Source organism: Cyanistes caeruleus, chromosome 7 (genome assembly GCF_971803275.1).
Source record: "Cyanistes caeruleus chromosome 7, bCyaCae1.hap1.1, whole genome shotgun sequence".
NCBI lineage: Eukaryota > Metazoa > Chordata > Aves > Passeriformes > Paridae > Cyanistes > Cyanistes caeruleus.
This window is the reverse complement of record NC_141707.1, coordinates 6,980,353-6,994,243: the sequence shown is the minus strand read 5'-3', so window position 1 is coordinate 6,994,243 and position 13,891 is coordinate 6,980,353. Positions and strand designations below refer to the sequence as shown.

At 45.5% G+C, this 13,891-nt stretch overlaps 1 protein-coding gene across 13 annotated transcripts in view; it reads right to left on the bottom strand.

The window, feature by feature from the left end:
* The window catches only part of IKZF2 (IKAROS family zinc finger 2), a 149,740-nt gene extending 135,948 nt beyond the window's left edge, over positions 1–13,792 (bottom strand). For 2 of the 13 annotated variants that reach the window (XM_086896305.1, XM_086896312.1), the window contains exons 1-4: positions 12,943–13,005; positions 11,486–11,521; positions 10,126–10,174; positions 9,283–9,387 (exon numbers count right to left, since the gene is read on the bottom strand). In XM_086896305.1, coding sequence (XP_086752431.1) covers positions 9,283–9,387; positions 10,126–10,159 — 139 coding nt within the window. In that variant the 5' untranslated portion in view covers positions 10,160–10,174; positions 11,486–11,521; positions 12,943–13,005. Of the gene's footprint in view, positions 1–9,282; positions 9,388–10,125; positions 10,208–10,568; positions 10,587–11,485; positions 11,522–11,952; positions 12,023–12,244; positions 12,312–12,352; positions 12,411–12,942 lie in introns of those variants that run through there. The other 11 variants (XM_086896317.1, XM_086896316.1, XM_086896307.1 and 8 more) reach the window with 10 other exon arrangements.
* Positions 13,793–13,891: the final 99 nt, after the last annotated feature.

Genomic DNA, 13,891 nt, shown 5'->3' with positions numbered 1-13,891 from the left:
TCAACTGGTATCCTTTGTAAAGTTCTTAAGACTGAAAAAACATGATACAACAAGAAGATATTGTTATATTACTCTCTAAAAGACTAGATTATCCAAAGATAATACCCTACAGTGACAGAGAGGCCTGTTTATTTAAGGTAGGAGGGAAATTTCCAACAGGGGGCTTCAAGTAAAGCTGATAGCCAGGCTGTTCCACACAGCTGCATGGAGATGTATTAGACTCACCCAGGTACTACCTGTGCTCGTAACAAGGTCAAAATAACTGGTAAGGTTGACCCAATTTTGGGAGATTAAACTGTAAAACTATTACTTACAACTACATTTAGGACATGCCTAAATCTGAAAGATGATGAACATTAAGGCACCGAGTAAATTTAAGGCCCAGTGGTGTATTCTGAAATATTTCTATACTCAGGCAGACTCTGCACTGGTGCCAGATCCCGGCAGACTCTCCAGGGATGCAGGAGAGAGGCCCCTCATCACGACAGCGCACGTGCAATACGAAGCCTGTACCTAGGAATGGACAATTAAAAGCAGTATGCAAAACTGCTAATAAATAAGATTTATTCTCCTTCAGGGGCCGTTATCTCGACAAGTCAAACCCTGCAGGATATCAATTTCTCAAGAAATAAGATTAAAAACCGGACACCATTTTGCCTGTGCTGTCTCCCTCTATCACCGACCTGGCCGCTAACCAGAACAAGGTCTTCAATCTACTGCCACTCTTTCCTGAAAATTTTTAAACCATCCACAACTTTAAGAGAACAGCTACTCTTCCTCAAATGAATAAACCTCATATCTCTTCTGGGTAAAAAGTCTTGCAGTTTTCATAGCGAAAGAATCAACTTCTTTCATTTTCAAAAGAAGGGAGTTCAGACCGTCCTGTTGCTGCTCCTTGGACGAAAGCGCAGTTTAAACGATGCACAGATAGAGTTACCAAAAACTCTCTCAGTTTGTGTTTTATGGCTAGATCGGTACCTAAAAAAGCAACTTTGCTTGCAGAAGGAATCATAAAACGTCCAGAAGCACAGTTGATGTCTACGAAAGATGAGGTGTGAATTCTTATAGAACTGCACACAGGCATTCCCAAATCAAAGAGTAATTATGAGAAAAATTACCATGGACTTGAGCATATCATAAGGCTCTGCAGCCAGCAATCTGTGCCACTCACCAACATCATTTTCATGGGCTGAGGGAAAACTTTGCCCCTTGAGAAAAACCAGGACAGCATCACTTTCTTATGATGGAATTGGGAGGTTTTAGAGGCAGGGGGGAAATGCAAGAAAAACATCATTAAAAAGAAGCTAAGAAAACTCCAGCCTGATGCTAAAGGTCACAGCACAGATGTCTTTAGTCTAACACTTGTTTTGTTCAAGCGGAGGAGCAGAGGGGATAAACAAGAAAATCCCCCCATCGGAATGTCAAGCTTTGTCATGTATGTGGTTTAACTGCCAACAGAGCATCTCTCCCATAAGCCCTGCCCAGATCTTCCATTAGCTGGAGAGGAAACACAGCCCGCCTTACCTCCTCACACAAGAAGAAGATTCGTGAGAAAAAAAGACAATAGGTTGGACAGGCAACAACGTGAATGGATTTTCTGTACTTCACCATGTCCTACCTCCTTTGAAAAACACTTGAGACATCCAGCCCTCAGGACAAAGAGCCTGAAAACAGCAGCACCAACGTGTGTCTTCTATCTCCACTGCATGAAGTTTCAGGGTGGACGGTAGCATCGAGTCCTCCAAAGGCCTTCTCCAAGCCAGAGACACGGCAGGGACTTGAATACTCACACTGATCTTCCCCTTCTCTCTCCCCTGCTGCAGTGACTACACCTGTGCCCAGAGCAACCTCACAGGTGGTAGGTACCAATACCACAGCAGGAAAAGAGGCTGGGAAAAAGCAGTCTGTGCAGCTTCTCCAAGTAACACAAAACCAGTGTGGGGAGAGCAGACAGGTCTGCAGTGAATCAGATTCCTTGGCTCATGCCTTGTGTAAAACCCACAGTCTGCTAAGAAGAGGGGCTCCTACCTGTGTAGGAGAATGATGCACTTCAACTCCTCTTTTTTTTCACTACCAGCTGGTAGACACAGATATTCACACCATCCACACTGGGGGTGGGAGCATGGTTTGGCTGTAGGACTGACCTCCCCTCCATATGAGAGGACACAAGGATCTGACCACCAACCTGAGCTTCACCAAAGGGAAGACCAAGAGTCCTGTGACCTCTCTGGACAGGACAAACACAGAGTAGCCATGAGCTAAAAGCTCATACAATGCATGCAGAGCCCACCACCTCTGTGGCGCTGTGCCTTGGCCACACAGCATTACAGGAGTAAACCCTCAAACTAGAACGATTTTTTAAGAGTAAGAGGCAGAGAGAAAGCAAAAGTCAGTTAAAAAACCCAAAAAAGACATTCTAATTCACAGAAGTTGACATGACCTATGTGCACAGAAATGAGGGGGATCAATCAAGCCCCTGCTTTTCCAGGAACAGTGTCTGCTGTTTTACGGTACTTTCCAATGTAACACCTGTAACAGCACTTGCAGGTGACCCTGCCAGCCAGGGCTATGCTCGGAGCACGAGCTTCTGCCAGCATCTCTCTGCCTGTGAGGGATTACAGTTCTTCAAAGCCACAGGCTAACACAGCAGTGCCAGCAGAAGCCGGTAATGTAGACCTGGCTTCAGATCAAGGGCACATTATGCTGGGCACTGTGAATAGGGGCTCATCTACACACAGACCTGGCAATACTTCGTGGTGTGGCAAGAGTTAAAATTCTGCGGTTGTTCTAATTTAATCACACCACAACAGGGTACTTTAGGACCACCACAATTATTGCTGTGCAAGACAGGAAATAAGCTGCGCTGGTATTAAGGTACTTCTGAATGCGTCTCATTGTGGGGCTGCAAAAATTAAATGCAAAATAACCCCTAAGCAAAGAAGATATTGTAAAAAAATCCTACTTTTGACAAAGGCTAACATATACCATCCAAATCTCCATTCTAAGTGATCTGCAGCTTCTGTGATTCAGAAAATAAAAGGCAAGAGGGAAAAAAGAAAAGCACAGAAACACAAACGGACTCCCCTACAATGACCAGAGCCTGGAGGAAAACCGGGCCTCTGGTCACCTAGCCCAGAGCCATATCTGTCACGCTCATTGCTTCTCAGTGGTAATTCAGCACTGCTTCCTTCCATTGGGATTCAGCAGTCAGCTGCCTGGACTCCAAACAAGTGTCCAGAACCCTAGGGAAGGGACAACACGCTGTGGCACAGGCTCCTCAGCTGGGCTGGGAACAGGTCTCGATACTACACAGAGCAGGGGCTCAGCCTTCTCTTTCTACAGAATTTTAGAACATGTCAATTTTAGACCTGTCTCAAGGTGGGTTCTTCAAGGATTTTCAGTCATTGGAATTGCTGAAGCAAAAAGCAGAAAAGGAGGCTCTGCCCTTTCCTCAGGGATAGAATAGCATCACTCCTTCAAGGTGCCCTCTTGGCACTGGAAGAACAAGTTCTGTTCACCCTCAGTACTGCGCAAAGGTAGCACAGGTGGCTGCTGTAAAACTTAGTCCTGCCAACCTGCAAACCATCACTTAGCTGAAGGATTATACAGAGCCTGTGCCCCACAGGAACTGGAAACAAGCCTTTGAACCAATTTCCTAGGAAAACATACCCATTGATTTCAACAGGATCAATCCCCCAGATTCAGGGATGGGAAACACAGAACACTCTCCAACGGCTATCTTGTCATCCCGCTGCTATCAAAGTGTCATATTTCATGGATGATGAGGATTGCTCTTTTTGTTGTCTGAAAAGGAACTGAAATTCCAGAAGCAAGCACTGAAAACTTGCTGACTACAAAACTAGCAAGAGCACAGTGTTGTAACAGGGCGTGTACCAGGGAAAGTTAACTGAACCTGACAGTCCAAGAGAATAACAGAAGCTTCCTAAGAAAGGTGAGTGCTGCAACAAAGCCCTGGCAGATGACCTCTTAAGAGACTTCCTTCAGAATGAATAAAAACCTATTTAATGAGATTAACTGATCATTTCACTCCACCCTTGTTATAACACTCACTGAGAGGGAGGAATGTTTTTGCAGCCGAGTATGCGGCTCCATAGGGAATGCCAGGACTGTGACAGAAGGTAGGAAAAATACACAGGGGAGCCTTTCACCATTGCTGTGTGAGTATGTGAGTATTCAAACACCAACTCGTTTCAGTGGCTACTCTGTGCTGGTTTACAGACAGAGTTCATATCAGAGGAACTGTTTCATGATTTTAACCACACCAATGTGAAAAATCTGAGCTGATGTGGATAAAGCTACAACATTCCAAGGTACATCCCAGGAAATGCTTTATTTCCAGTTAACCCTTTCCTCTGTTTGAGTAGCAGGTTTTTTTCAAGAAAAACAGTCTGACACTACTTTGCAGAGCTTTGGTTTCTGAGGTGTGGAAAACTCCCTCTATTTCTGCTAAATTCCTGATAATCACCTTTCCATTTAATATTTTTTCTTCTCAAAGTCCAAGAAAGCTAAATGCATTGGCTAAAACTTTGATAACTACTACTGCCCTGGCAATTCTCAGGAAGTCTGAGGATAAAAGACCATGCTCTTGTGTCAAAGGAGTTCACTTCTTACAGTTCCCTGCCATGTTCCCTCATGTCTGAGCTCATCTTGGCAAAGTCCATCCTCACCCACATTCAACATGCCAAACCACAGGTACGTCTGTATTGGGCATCATTGTGTAATTCTATAGCTGAGCTCCAAAAAAATCAAAGTGTCAAGACTGCAAAGTCAGACACAAAGGACTGGAGGGCAACTCAAGTGATTGTCAAAAGTCCACCTCCCTGCACTGAGGCAGGAGATACCCAGACCAATAAATGCTGCCTAAAAGTCTGCTAAGAGCAGAAGATTCCTCAGCATCCTGAGGTGATCAGGTCCAAGTATTTAGTACTTTCCGAGTTATTTGGAAGAAAAGGAGATCTGAATCCCCAGTTCAGAGCACAGCAGTTTGGCTTCCAGAATTCTTCATGCCCCAGTGTACAGCACTAATTCAGTCCCCCTCTGCAGCCCAGCCCAGCCATCTTCAACTACCCTCCCTAAAGAAAAGCCTCCATCACCTCACCCTACGAAGAGGCCCACAATACATACTGAGCCAGGAAAGAATCCCAGAGCAAGGTTCAGCCTCACGTGCCTGGGAATAAATTCTGGTGGTAACAAGGCTTGTTTGCCATGGAGCTGAAGCATGGAGCAACTTTTAACTTTATGTGGTTTCATTCAACAGTCATGCTCCAAAACTACATTTCTTTATCCCTACAGATGTGCCAATATAGCTGTGGTACACGTAACTCACTTCTCAGGACAACACAACCGTGACAAAACAGTTGTATGACAATTCAGGCTTGAAAAATGATCAGGAAAGATTTGGGGCCACAAAAAAAAGTGCAACTGATAGTCCACCCTGATCACTTAGAATATAGTATTGGCTACATTATAACAAAACCCTGCCCATGTTCTCTTTAAACACCAGTGCTGAAATCATTCCCACTTAGTGCTGCTGTCCCAATTAGTGATCTCGTCAGACAGCGCGATCATTCCCCACCACGGAGAAAACGCAATCGCCTCATTATTTTCAGCAGCAGAGTCAGCCGCCATGGCTTACTCTCTTAATGAATAAATTCTCATAACTTACTAACACTTCAAGCTACTATAAACACCTCCTGAAAGCATACCACAATTTTAATCGGTTTCAAACATCAGATGTTGGGTTTGATATTTATGATTGTTCTGACTCTGTTTTGTTTAAGGGCTCCTTTTGTCTCTGAAAGCAAAGATAAGAAAGTTAACTGGGACACCCACTGTCAAGCCTCTAATTTAAGGGGAAATTGCCTTTGTCGCTGACTGTCAGATGTTAATAGCTGCTGCTACTATTTTCCCTATGATACTAGGCCAGTGATCTTAGAGAAGTGTCCTTCATCCTATACAAAGCAATGATTGAGTCAACTAATTGAACAACTGTGCCCCTGCAGTTTCTAAAGCAGACATTCCTCTAAGTCCATTTTAACCTACAGGAAAAAAAAATCTCTAATAACTGTAGCAAGAACTCAGTGTGGTATTATGGGGAGGTGACTGGGAATTATTCCTTTTTAAAGCCTCTTTTATAAGGATTCCCCATTAGCCTTTAATTAGCATGCCAGTTCCTATTCGGAGGTTTCTGATCACTTATAGCCCAGTTCAGCATTCACGGACGGGAACAAGAGGGACTCCCTTGAACTCAGTGGGGTCTATGGGGGGGCTTAGGGCCATGCAGGGAACTCTCTATCACCAACACAAAGTTAATTGAGCAAGCCTGTGACACCCAGCTCTGGGTGTCAGCCTTTGTAAGAGTTTTCCTATGGAAGATCAAAAGAAAACCTGGACTTCCAGATTTGGGGCTATGTAAATATATCATCTGTACTCAGCAGGTATAACACTAATTCATCTTTTGCTGTAAAGAAAAGTGAGATGATCTATCAACCTCTTTGGTTTGACTATTTACACGTATTTTAAATCTTTGCTTACATAAAACTATAGTCAAGTATTTTAGAACAGAGCATCTGCCAACACACGTGCAGTGTTCTGCTAAAGGCAGGTATATGTAAGATCATCAGTTAGCTATGACAGGTGATTTAGTGTGATTCATCTTTCAGGATCATCTCATTCACAAGGAAAATTGAGTGTCATCCCCATCCATAACCTACAAATACCATCTAGATACTTGAAAATGGTAATAGGTTAAAGGGTGCAGTAGCCAAAATATTCAACCCTTTTGGAATAGAACCTGAAAACATCAGTAATCCAGACAGAACTACTAACGCAGATTGCCAGGGGCTAATGAACATAGAAAACTCTTTACCCAGCACATAATTTTGCTGTTGCTGGGAGAGCACTACTCAGTCATTTCAGCACAGATCCAAGAAATTTCCTTCTTTTGGTGTTTCTCTTCTGAGCCAGACACAAATTCCAACTAAATTAAGAGCTGTGGTTCAAAACAATGCAATGGAATGCAAGAAGAACAAAGGTCAAAACTTCGATCTCTACCTTGCAGGTGCACATCCAGAGCACACAGCCAAAGAGGGCCATGTGCTTCTGGCAATGACTGGCAACCAACCCGGGAGTGAAATATTTGGGGTCTGCTCCCTGTATCACCTCCTCCATTCCCAAGTCCTACCCAGCCAGGATAACATGCCATGGGCTTTGCTGTAATGGCAGCCAACATCAATTAATCTCCAGCAACCCGCTGGAAATCAAACCAATCTGAAATAGAACACAGCCACTGCCTCTACTTAAAACAATGGATGATGGGTCAATCCACTGGGAACTACTAAATTAATACAAAATATTTCAAACAGCGATTCCACTTCCATCTTTCCTTTTAAAATACAAAAAAAAACAAAACAAAAGAGTTTTAAAAAAGAGGTGCAGGCCCCTGGGTTACCAAACCTTTAAAAGGATTTCCTGTGCCCCACAAAGCAGGTGGAAAGCTTTAAAGCCCAGCTTGGTGATTTAGCCTACACATGCTAGATTCAAGATTTGGCCAAAAACCTTAAATGAACCAATGTAACAGCTGCCACAAAAGCCGACAACCTCTGATCAATATCTTCCATGTTTAAGGCAGCACAAGCCGCCTTCTCTGCAAAACAATCCTAAGCCTGCTATGAGTAAATAAATTACAATAAATTTAACAAGCTTGAGTTTTGTTTGGCTTGGGAAACACAGGAAGAGCCCTTAATTTTTCAACAGCAGCACATCTTTAACACAGAGCAGCAATGATAAAAGTATTTGAGATACCTGTGAGAGACCAAAAACACCTCTAAAAAAACACCAAGGCTGCAGATACGTATGTGTTGCAAAGAACTAATGAAGCTTAAAAAACATTGAAAATGTTAACACAATGAACATGAAAATACTGAGTGTGTTAAAGCCTTTTGCATTACTTCATTCTAGATCTTTTTACTCCTAATTTGACTTTGGTTTTCAGTCTAGATTATAAAGAAGATTTAAAACACAGAGACTTTTTTCCCTTCCAATGAAGTCTTCCCATTAATAAAAAGGAAACAAAGAAAATGAAGAAAGTGAGTAGTAAAACTTTTACAACATAATAAAGTATATCAGAATCCCAGTGCAGCACAATTGGAATTGTCTAAAGATGCTGAATTATGGGTGGTTGTCATATAAAGTTCAGTCCACAGTATTAGAAATCATATTCTCCAGCAACATGTATATAATTGAGAGAGCTTCATAATAACCGTCAGTTTAAAGGCTCATAAAACTGCGCTTTACCCGCAATTTGCAAGAGGAAAGAATTCTTAAAGGAAAGTAACATCTTTTTCTCAGAAAGACTCTGAAGTCAATACTCTGTGCATTTTTAAACAAGCAACTCCAGAAGCTCTCTTGCACAGATTTCAGTAGGGCACTATACAATACTATATTTATCTATTTAGCCCTCGGTTTAATTAATATTTATCTATCTGTAGTACACACAAACTAGAAAGAAAATTAGTATCACATAGAGAGGAACACTCTGTAAGTATGTTGGAAGCAAAGCATGTTACATTTTATTTTGGACTATAAGTGTAGAGGTTACATTAAGGTAAATATCTTGATGTAACACTGTAACCAACACTTAAAGAGGGCATTCACACACAGAAAATTAAGATTGTTGCTTTTATGAAATTGCACAAGCTACATTTATCTACCTCCCATATATAACAGGAGAATAATTCTACAAATATTATCAGCTCTTGACATTCTCACTGTGCAAAACTCTCAAAACTCTCAGTTTCTACCCGACATTCTAAACCGAACTCCTTTCAGTCTGTTATAATCAACTAGAGTTTTGTAAATAAAATTTGTTTGTTTTCAAATAAAGCTACTTCAAGCTGTTTCGGGAAGCAAAGTAAGTAATAGTAGTAGTAATAGTAATAATAACTACAATTTCTATTTTGATTTCAGAACTTGAGGAAACAAAAGCAGCACATGTCAAGCCTAGCATTTTCCTACCTGGAGCAGGTAAGGACCAGCTCTCAAATGCCACCTTGGGATAGCTCAGACTAGTAATCCCGTTCATGTTTAGATGAGACACCAGCACGAACAAGAACCAAAAGAGAAGAAAATCTCCCCTGTCCTCCTCTGTTATTAGCAATGCCAATAGCAGTGGCTAAGACCTGGTAATCAAACCAAGGACCAGGAGGACCAGAACAACCCAACCCCTCAGCTAGAGAGAAACAGGCTTAAGAGGAGACTTACTGCCTGCCATGTGACAGGGGGAGGTGTGCTGCCCATTGGGAGTGCTGGAGGTGAGGTCGATGGCCATGCCGCAGTGCTCCCTTTCAGGCGAATAGTCATTGTCACCTGCGGGCACAACACAGGTCCCCTCTAAGTTGTTATCTCCCTCTTCAGCAGAGATACACAAAGATTAAAAACCACAACCCGCTCGCTCCCCTCGCCCCTGCCCTTCCCTCCTTTACTGGTGGGGTCTTGTAGAGCCTGTCAAATCTCGACTCTCGGTGCCCCCAAGTAAACACTTGGCTGACTTTAAGAGCCCCCTCAAAGCTACTGTCACCATTCTTTTACACACACTCCTGTGGCAAACCTTGTCCCAGCTGCCTGGTTCTAAGTAAGTTAGGATTACTTTTCGATTAGCAGACAGGGAGAATCCAGGCTGGGCAGGGAAAGACTGGAATAGTAATTCATCATACAGACCTTCCCCCCAAAAACTGTGGGTTAGCTGACAGTTAAACAAAGCGCTTACACAACCCCCCCCCCCCCCCCCCCCCCAGAAAACAAGAGAAATGCATAGGGAAAGGCATAAAAAGTTTTTGGCTGCAGTCTGAATTTCTGGAGATGAACTCTCTCTTATTTGCAAAGTTCATTCACCCTCAGCAAATATTTAAACCTAAAGATACTCACCCATGCACCCATCCCCATGCACTTCTCAGCTATAGAGAGAGTTTATATTTAAATGCTACTAATTCAGTGTCAATGCAGACACTGTACACAAGGAAGCTAAACTTCCAGGTGTCTGCATTATACAAAGGAGAGTAGGAAAAGAAAAGTAATTCAGAATAATCAAACAAAATGACTACTTACATGTAATATATCCATCAACAGCCTCTGCTTCCATAGTCAAAGTGCAGTGCTGCAAGGCAGAAAAGTACACCCTCAGAGACGCCTGTCAGTATCAACCATTAAATGATTAAACTTACTTAAAGCCCTAAGTAGTTGCCCATTTTATTGCTGTTGCAACTACTGCCTAGAGAAACACACAAGTGCACTGCATGTGCTCGTTTGCAAATCACTGAACTCTTCCTGTAAATTATGTGAGTAGACATGCAGCTGCCTCCTGGCCAGGTGGCACCTGGATCATCCTGGTCTGACCATAGCTCTGTCTGTGCCCCACTCACATCTTTGCCTGATCTGAGAGTTTTTCCCCAACTTTCCACTTGTTTGTTCAAGCTGGGATGGTAATGCTTTATCAATTATCTGCTCTATCTGCAGCCAGAACAGACTTTGAGGATATGGATACTACTAACAATTGCTCTTTTCACACACACCACAAGAGACTGCCTCCTGGTCTAAACAAAATAAACCCTCCCATGTCCATTCCCCTTGGACAGAGTTGTTCCAGCTTTGTCTCACACCTGTGAGACACACACCTGTACACACACCTGTTCCCTCTAACCCTATTTATTTGCCACAGCACAGGGCCAAACACCACACTTCATACTCCCAGATCACACATTTTGTGGTGTGAAGCAATCTTAAAGTTTCTGGAAGCACTTTGCTGACACAGAACAAGCTATTACTTTCCCGAAACCCAAGTAACTGTATAGAATGACACCCCCTAGCTATCATTTGATATATATTGGGGGGGGGGGGGGGGGGAAGAGGAGAGATCAATAATAATAACCATGTTCTTTTAAGTGGAAAAGTTAAAAATCTGACATGACCAGAGGAAAATTTTATTTCCTCTCTCCCTCCATGGCCTCTTTTTTGCCTTTAGTTTCAAAACTCTCACTGCACCAGGCAGCTAAATTATTCACAATGAGCCATTTCTGTATTGATCGCCAAGTATATTTAGCCCTGGCTCCTGGAATTTCTCCATTACTTACTGGAAAACAGGCAGCTTCACTTCTTGTCTCCAAAACCACTTCCCTCCCCCTCCCTTAACCCTCTTTCCTTCCCCCCCTTCCCTGACTCTCCCCCAATAAATAAATACTTTTCTCTGTGTTCTTCTTCAGTATAAAGCAGATCAAATTCCCAAGGCATTCAGCACATAACACTTAAATTTCAACCTGCCTCGTTACTACCAAACTCTCTTAAATTACTGATTTTCACAACTCTTAAAAATAAATCTCAAAAAAAAACAAAAAAAAAAAAAGCAAAAAAAAAAAAAAGCAAAAAAGTTTTCAGAACAGGTAAGCCACTTCCTCAAGCCCTTCAAAATTACCTTATCTTCCCCCTAGTCCAGGTAGGCAGGCACACACTGAGAAAAAGAAAGAAACATCAGAAGCAACAGGGAAAGATCATCCCAGCCAATGAAGTGGAAGGAAAGAAAGGGGAGGAAGGGAGGAGGAAGAGAAAGGAAGACAAAAAGAAACACAGAAACATCCATAACCTAAATTAAAACACAACTTGATTTTTATTTTTTTATTTCTTCAATGGGGAGAGGACGAGGAAAGAGGAGAGGGAAAGGAAAAAGTTTGGTCACCATTTTTAGGCTGGTGATGGCAAATCCCAGCTGCTGAGCCTTCCTCTCCACAAGGAATGGAGGGAGAGAGTTTTGCTCGAGCTGAAGACACAGGAAGATGGAGAAAGTTTTAAAAAATAGTGTTTTTAAAGGCGAGGGGAGAAGGGGGGAAGAAAGACGGGGAGGGGGAGAGGGATAGGGGAGAGAAAGTCGCTCCCGCCACTTACAGGTGGGGCATGCGGAGCCGGGAAGCCCCGGGATGAGCCGGCGGGGAAACTCGTTCAGGAATGGCACATACTTTGAAGATGAAGAGAAAAAAAAAAAAAGAAAGAAAAAAAAAAAAAAACCAAAAAAAAAAAAAGAGGGAGAGGGAGGGAGGTCAGCCGGTGCTACAGCAATGCGATTAACTAGCGCGGAGAGAGCGGGGGGGGGGGGGGGGGGGAAGGGGGGGGAAGAGAGAGAGAGAAAGAGAGAGAGGGGGAGAGAGAGAGAGGAAAACTTGATCCACCGGTTCCTTACGGATTCCACGGATTCTACGGATCGGGGGGAGCGGAGGGAATGCGGGGCGGGATGGGAAGAGGGATGCGGGGCGGGATGGGAAGAGGGGGGCTCGGCGGGTGCACTCACACCCCGCGCAGCAAACCCGGGCCAACTTCCCCGGAGCGCCGCTCCGGCCCTGGGCGACGCCGGGCTCCGCGCCTCATCCTGCTTCTCCCCGCCCCTGCCACAACCTGTCAAAGTCATGGAAGTCCTGCCTCGCTTGTCATTTTATTCCCTTTCCCCCTTCTCCCCGCCGCAGGCCGCAGCCCCCCGGGGGCGCGCAGGTGGCGGCGGGCGCTGAGGGAAATGGCAGCGGGGCCGGGCTGGGTAACGGACCGGCGAGACCCGCCGCGGCTTCTGCCCCTGCTTTTTTGATTTGGTCTTGGTGGGGGGTTTTTTGTTTGGTTGGTTTTGGATTTTTTAAATTATTTTTATATTCTGGGCTAACAGCAACAAGTCATCGGCGCCCGCGGGGATGCTGCACAGCCGCGCTCGGCTCGGGGACCCTCCGCACACACAGACCCGCACGGACGGACCGAGCCCCGCGTCCCGCCGGCCCCGGAACGGAGCTGTCCCTCCTCCCGCCGGGGAAAGAGGGGACGGGGAGGGAGAGGAGAGGAGGAAGGGAGGGGAGAAAGAAAAAGAAAGAAATAATAAGAAGCCAGGCGCAGATTTACCTCAGCCGCGCAGGCAGTGAGTCAGTTCCATCCCCCTTTTGTTTGTGTGTTTATTAGTGTCGGCTCCCTCTGCCCAGTGGAGGTGTGTTTGTGCACGGCAGTTGGCTGTGGGGGGACTAAGGCGGCGGAGGAGCCGTAGCTAAGGGTAATCCTGTTTTTACTTCCTCCATCTTCAGAGAGCAGAGGGTTAGCCTGGGACAGCTGGTCAAACCCCGAGAAACCGATCCGGCGGCGGCGGCGGCGGCGGCCGCTCTCCCTCCCTCCCTCCCACAGACACACACACACACAGACACACACACACAGACACACCACTCATTCGCTCCCTCCTTCACACACTCCCTTCCCTCCCTCACACACGGATACGCGCACTCCCTCCCTCCCTCCCACACACACACACACCCGCTCTCTCACAGATACGCGCACTCCCTCACACCCATACACACCTCCTCCTTCACACACACTCCCTCAGACACACACTGTCCCTCCCTCAGCCTCAAACCCACACACACTCATTCACTCCCGCACACTCGGTCGTCCCCCCTCCGCACGGACTCGCACTCTGTCCCTCACGCGCAGTCACCAGCCCCTCACACATTCTCACTCACACTCAGCCCTTGACACGCACTCACTCACTCGCAGTTCTTCCCTCGAAGTCCCTCACACGGACACACTCGCTGCCTCACCCGCACTCAGTCAATCTCACTCGCACACTCACACTCAATCCCAGAGACACTCAGTCCCTCACGCACACTCACAAACCCGCTGCCCCCTTCCAGACCCTTTCCCGCCCCGCGGCGCCTCAGCCCCGGCGGGGCCGGCGCGGCGGGGGGCGGGTGCCCGCAGCCGGCTCGAGGCCGCTCAGCGCGCTCGGCAATCGATTACAGGACAAGCGCGGCCGCCGCCGCCGCCGCCGCCGCCGCCGCCACAGTGCGCGCCCCGCGCCTCACGC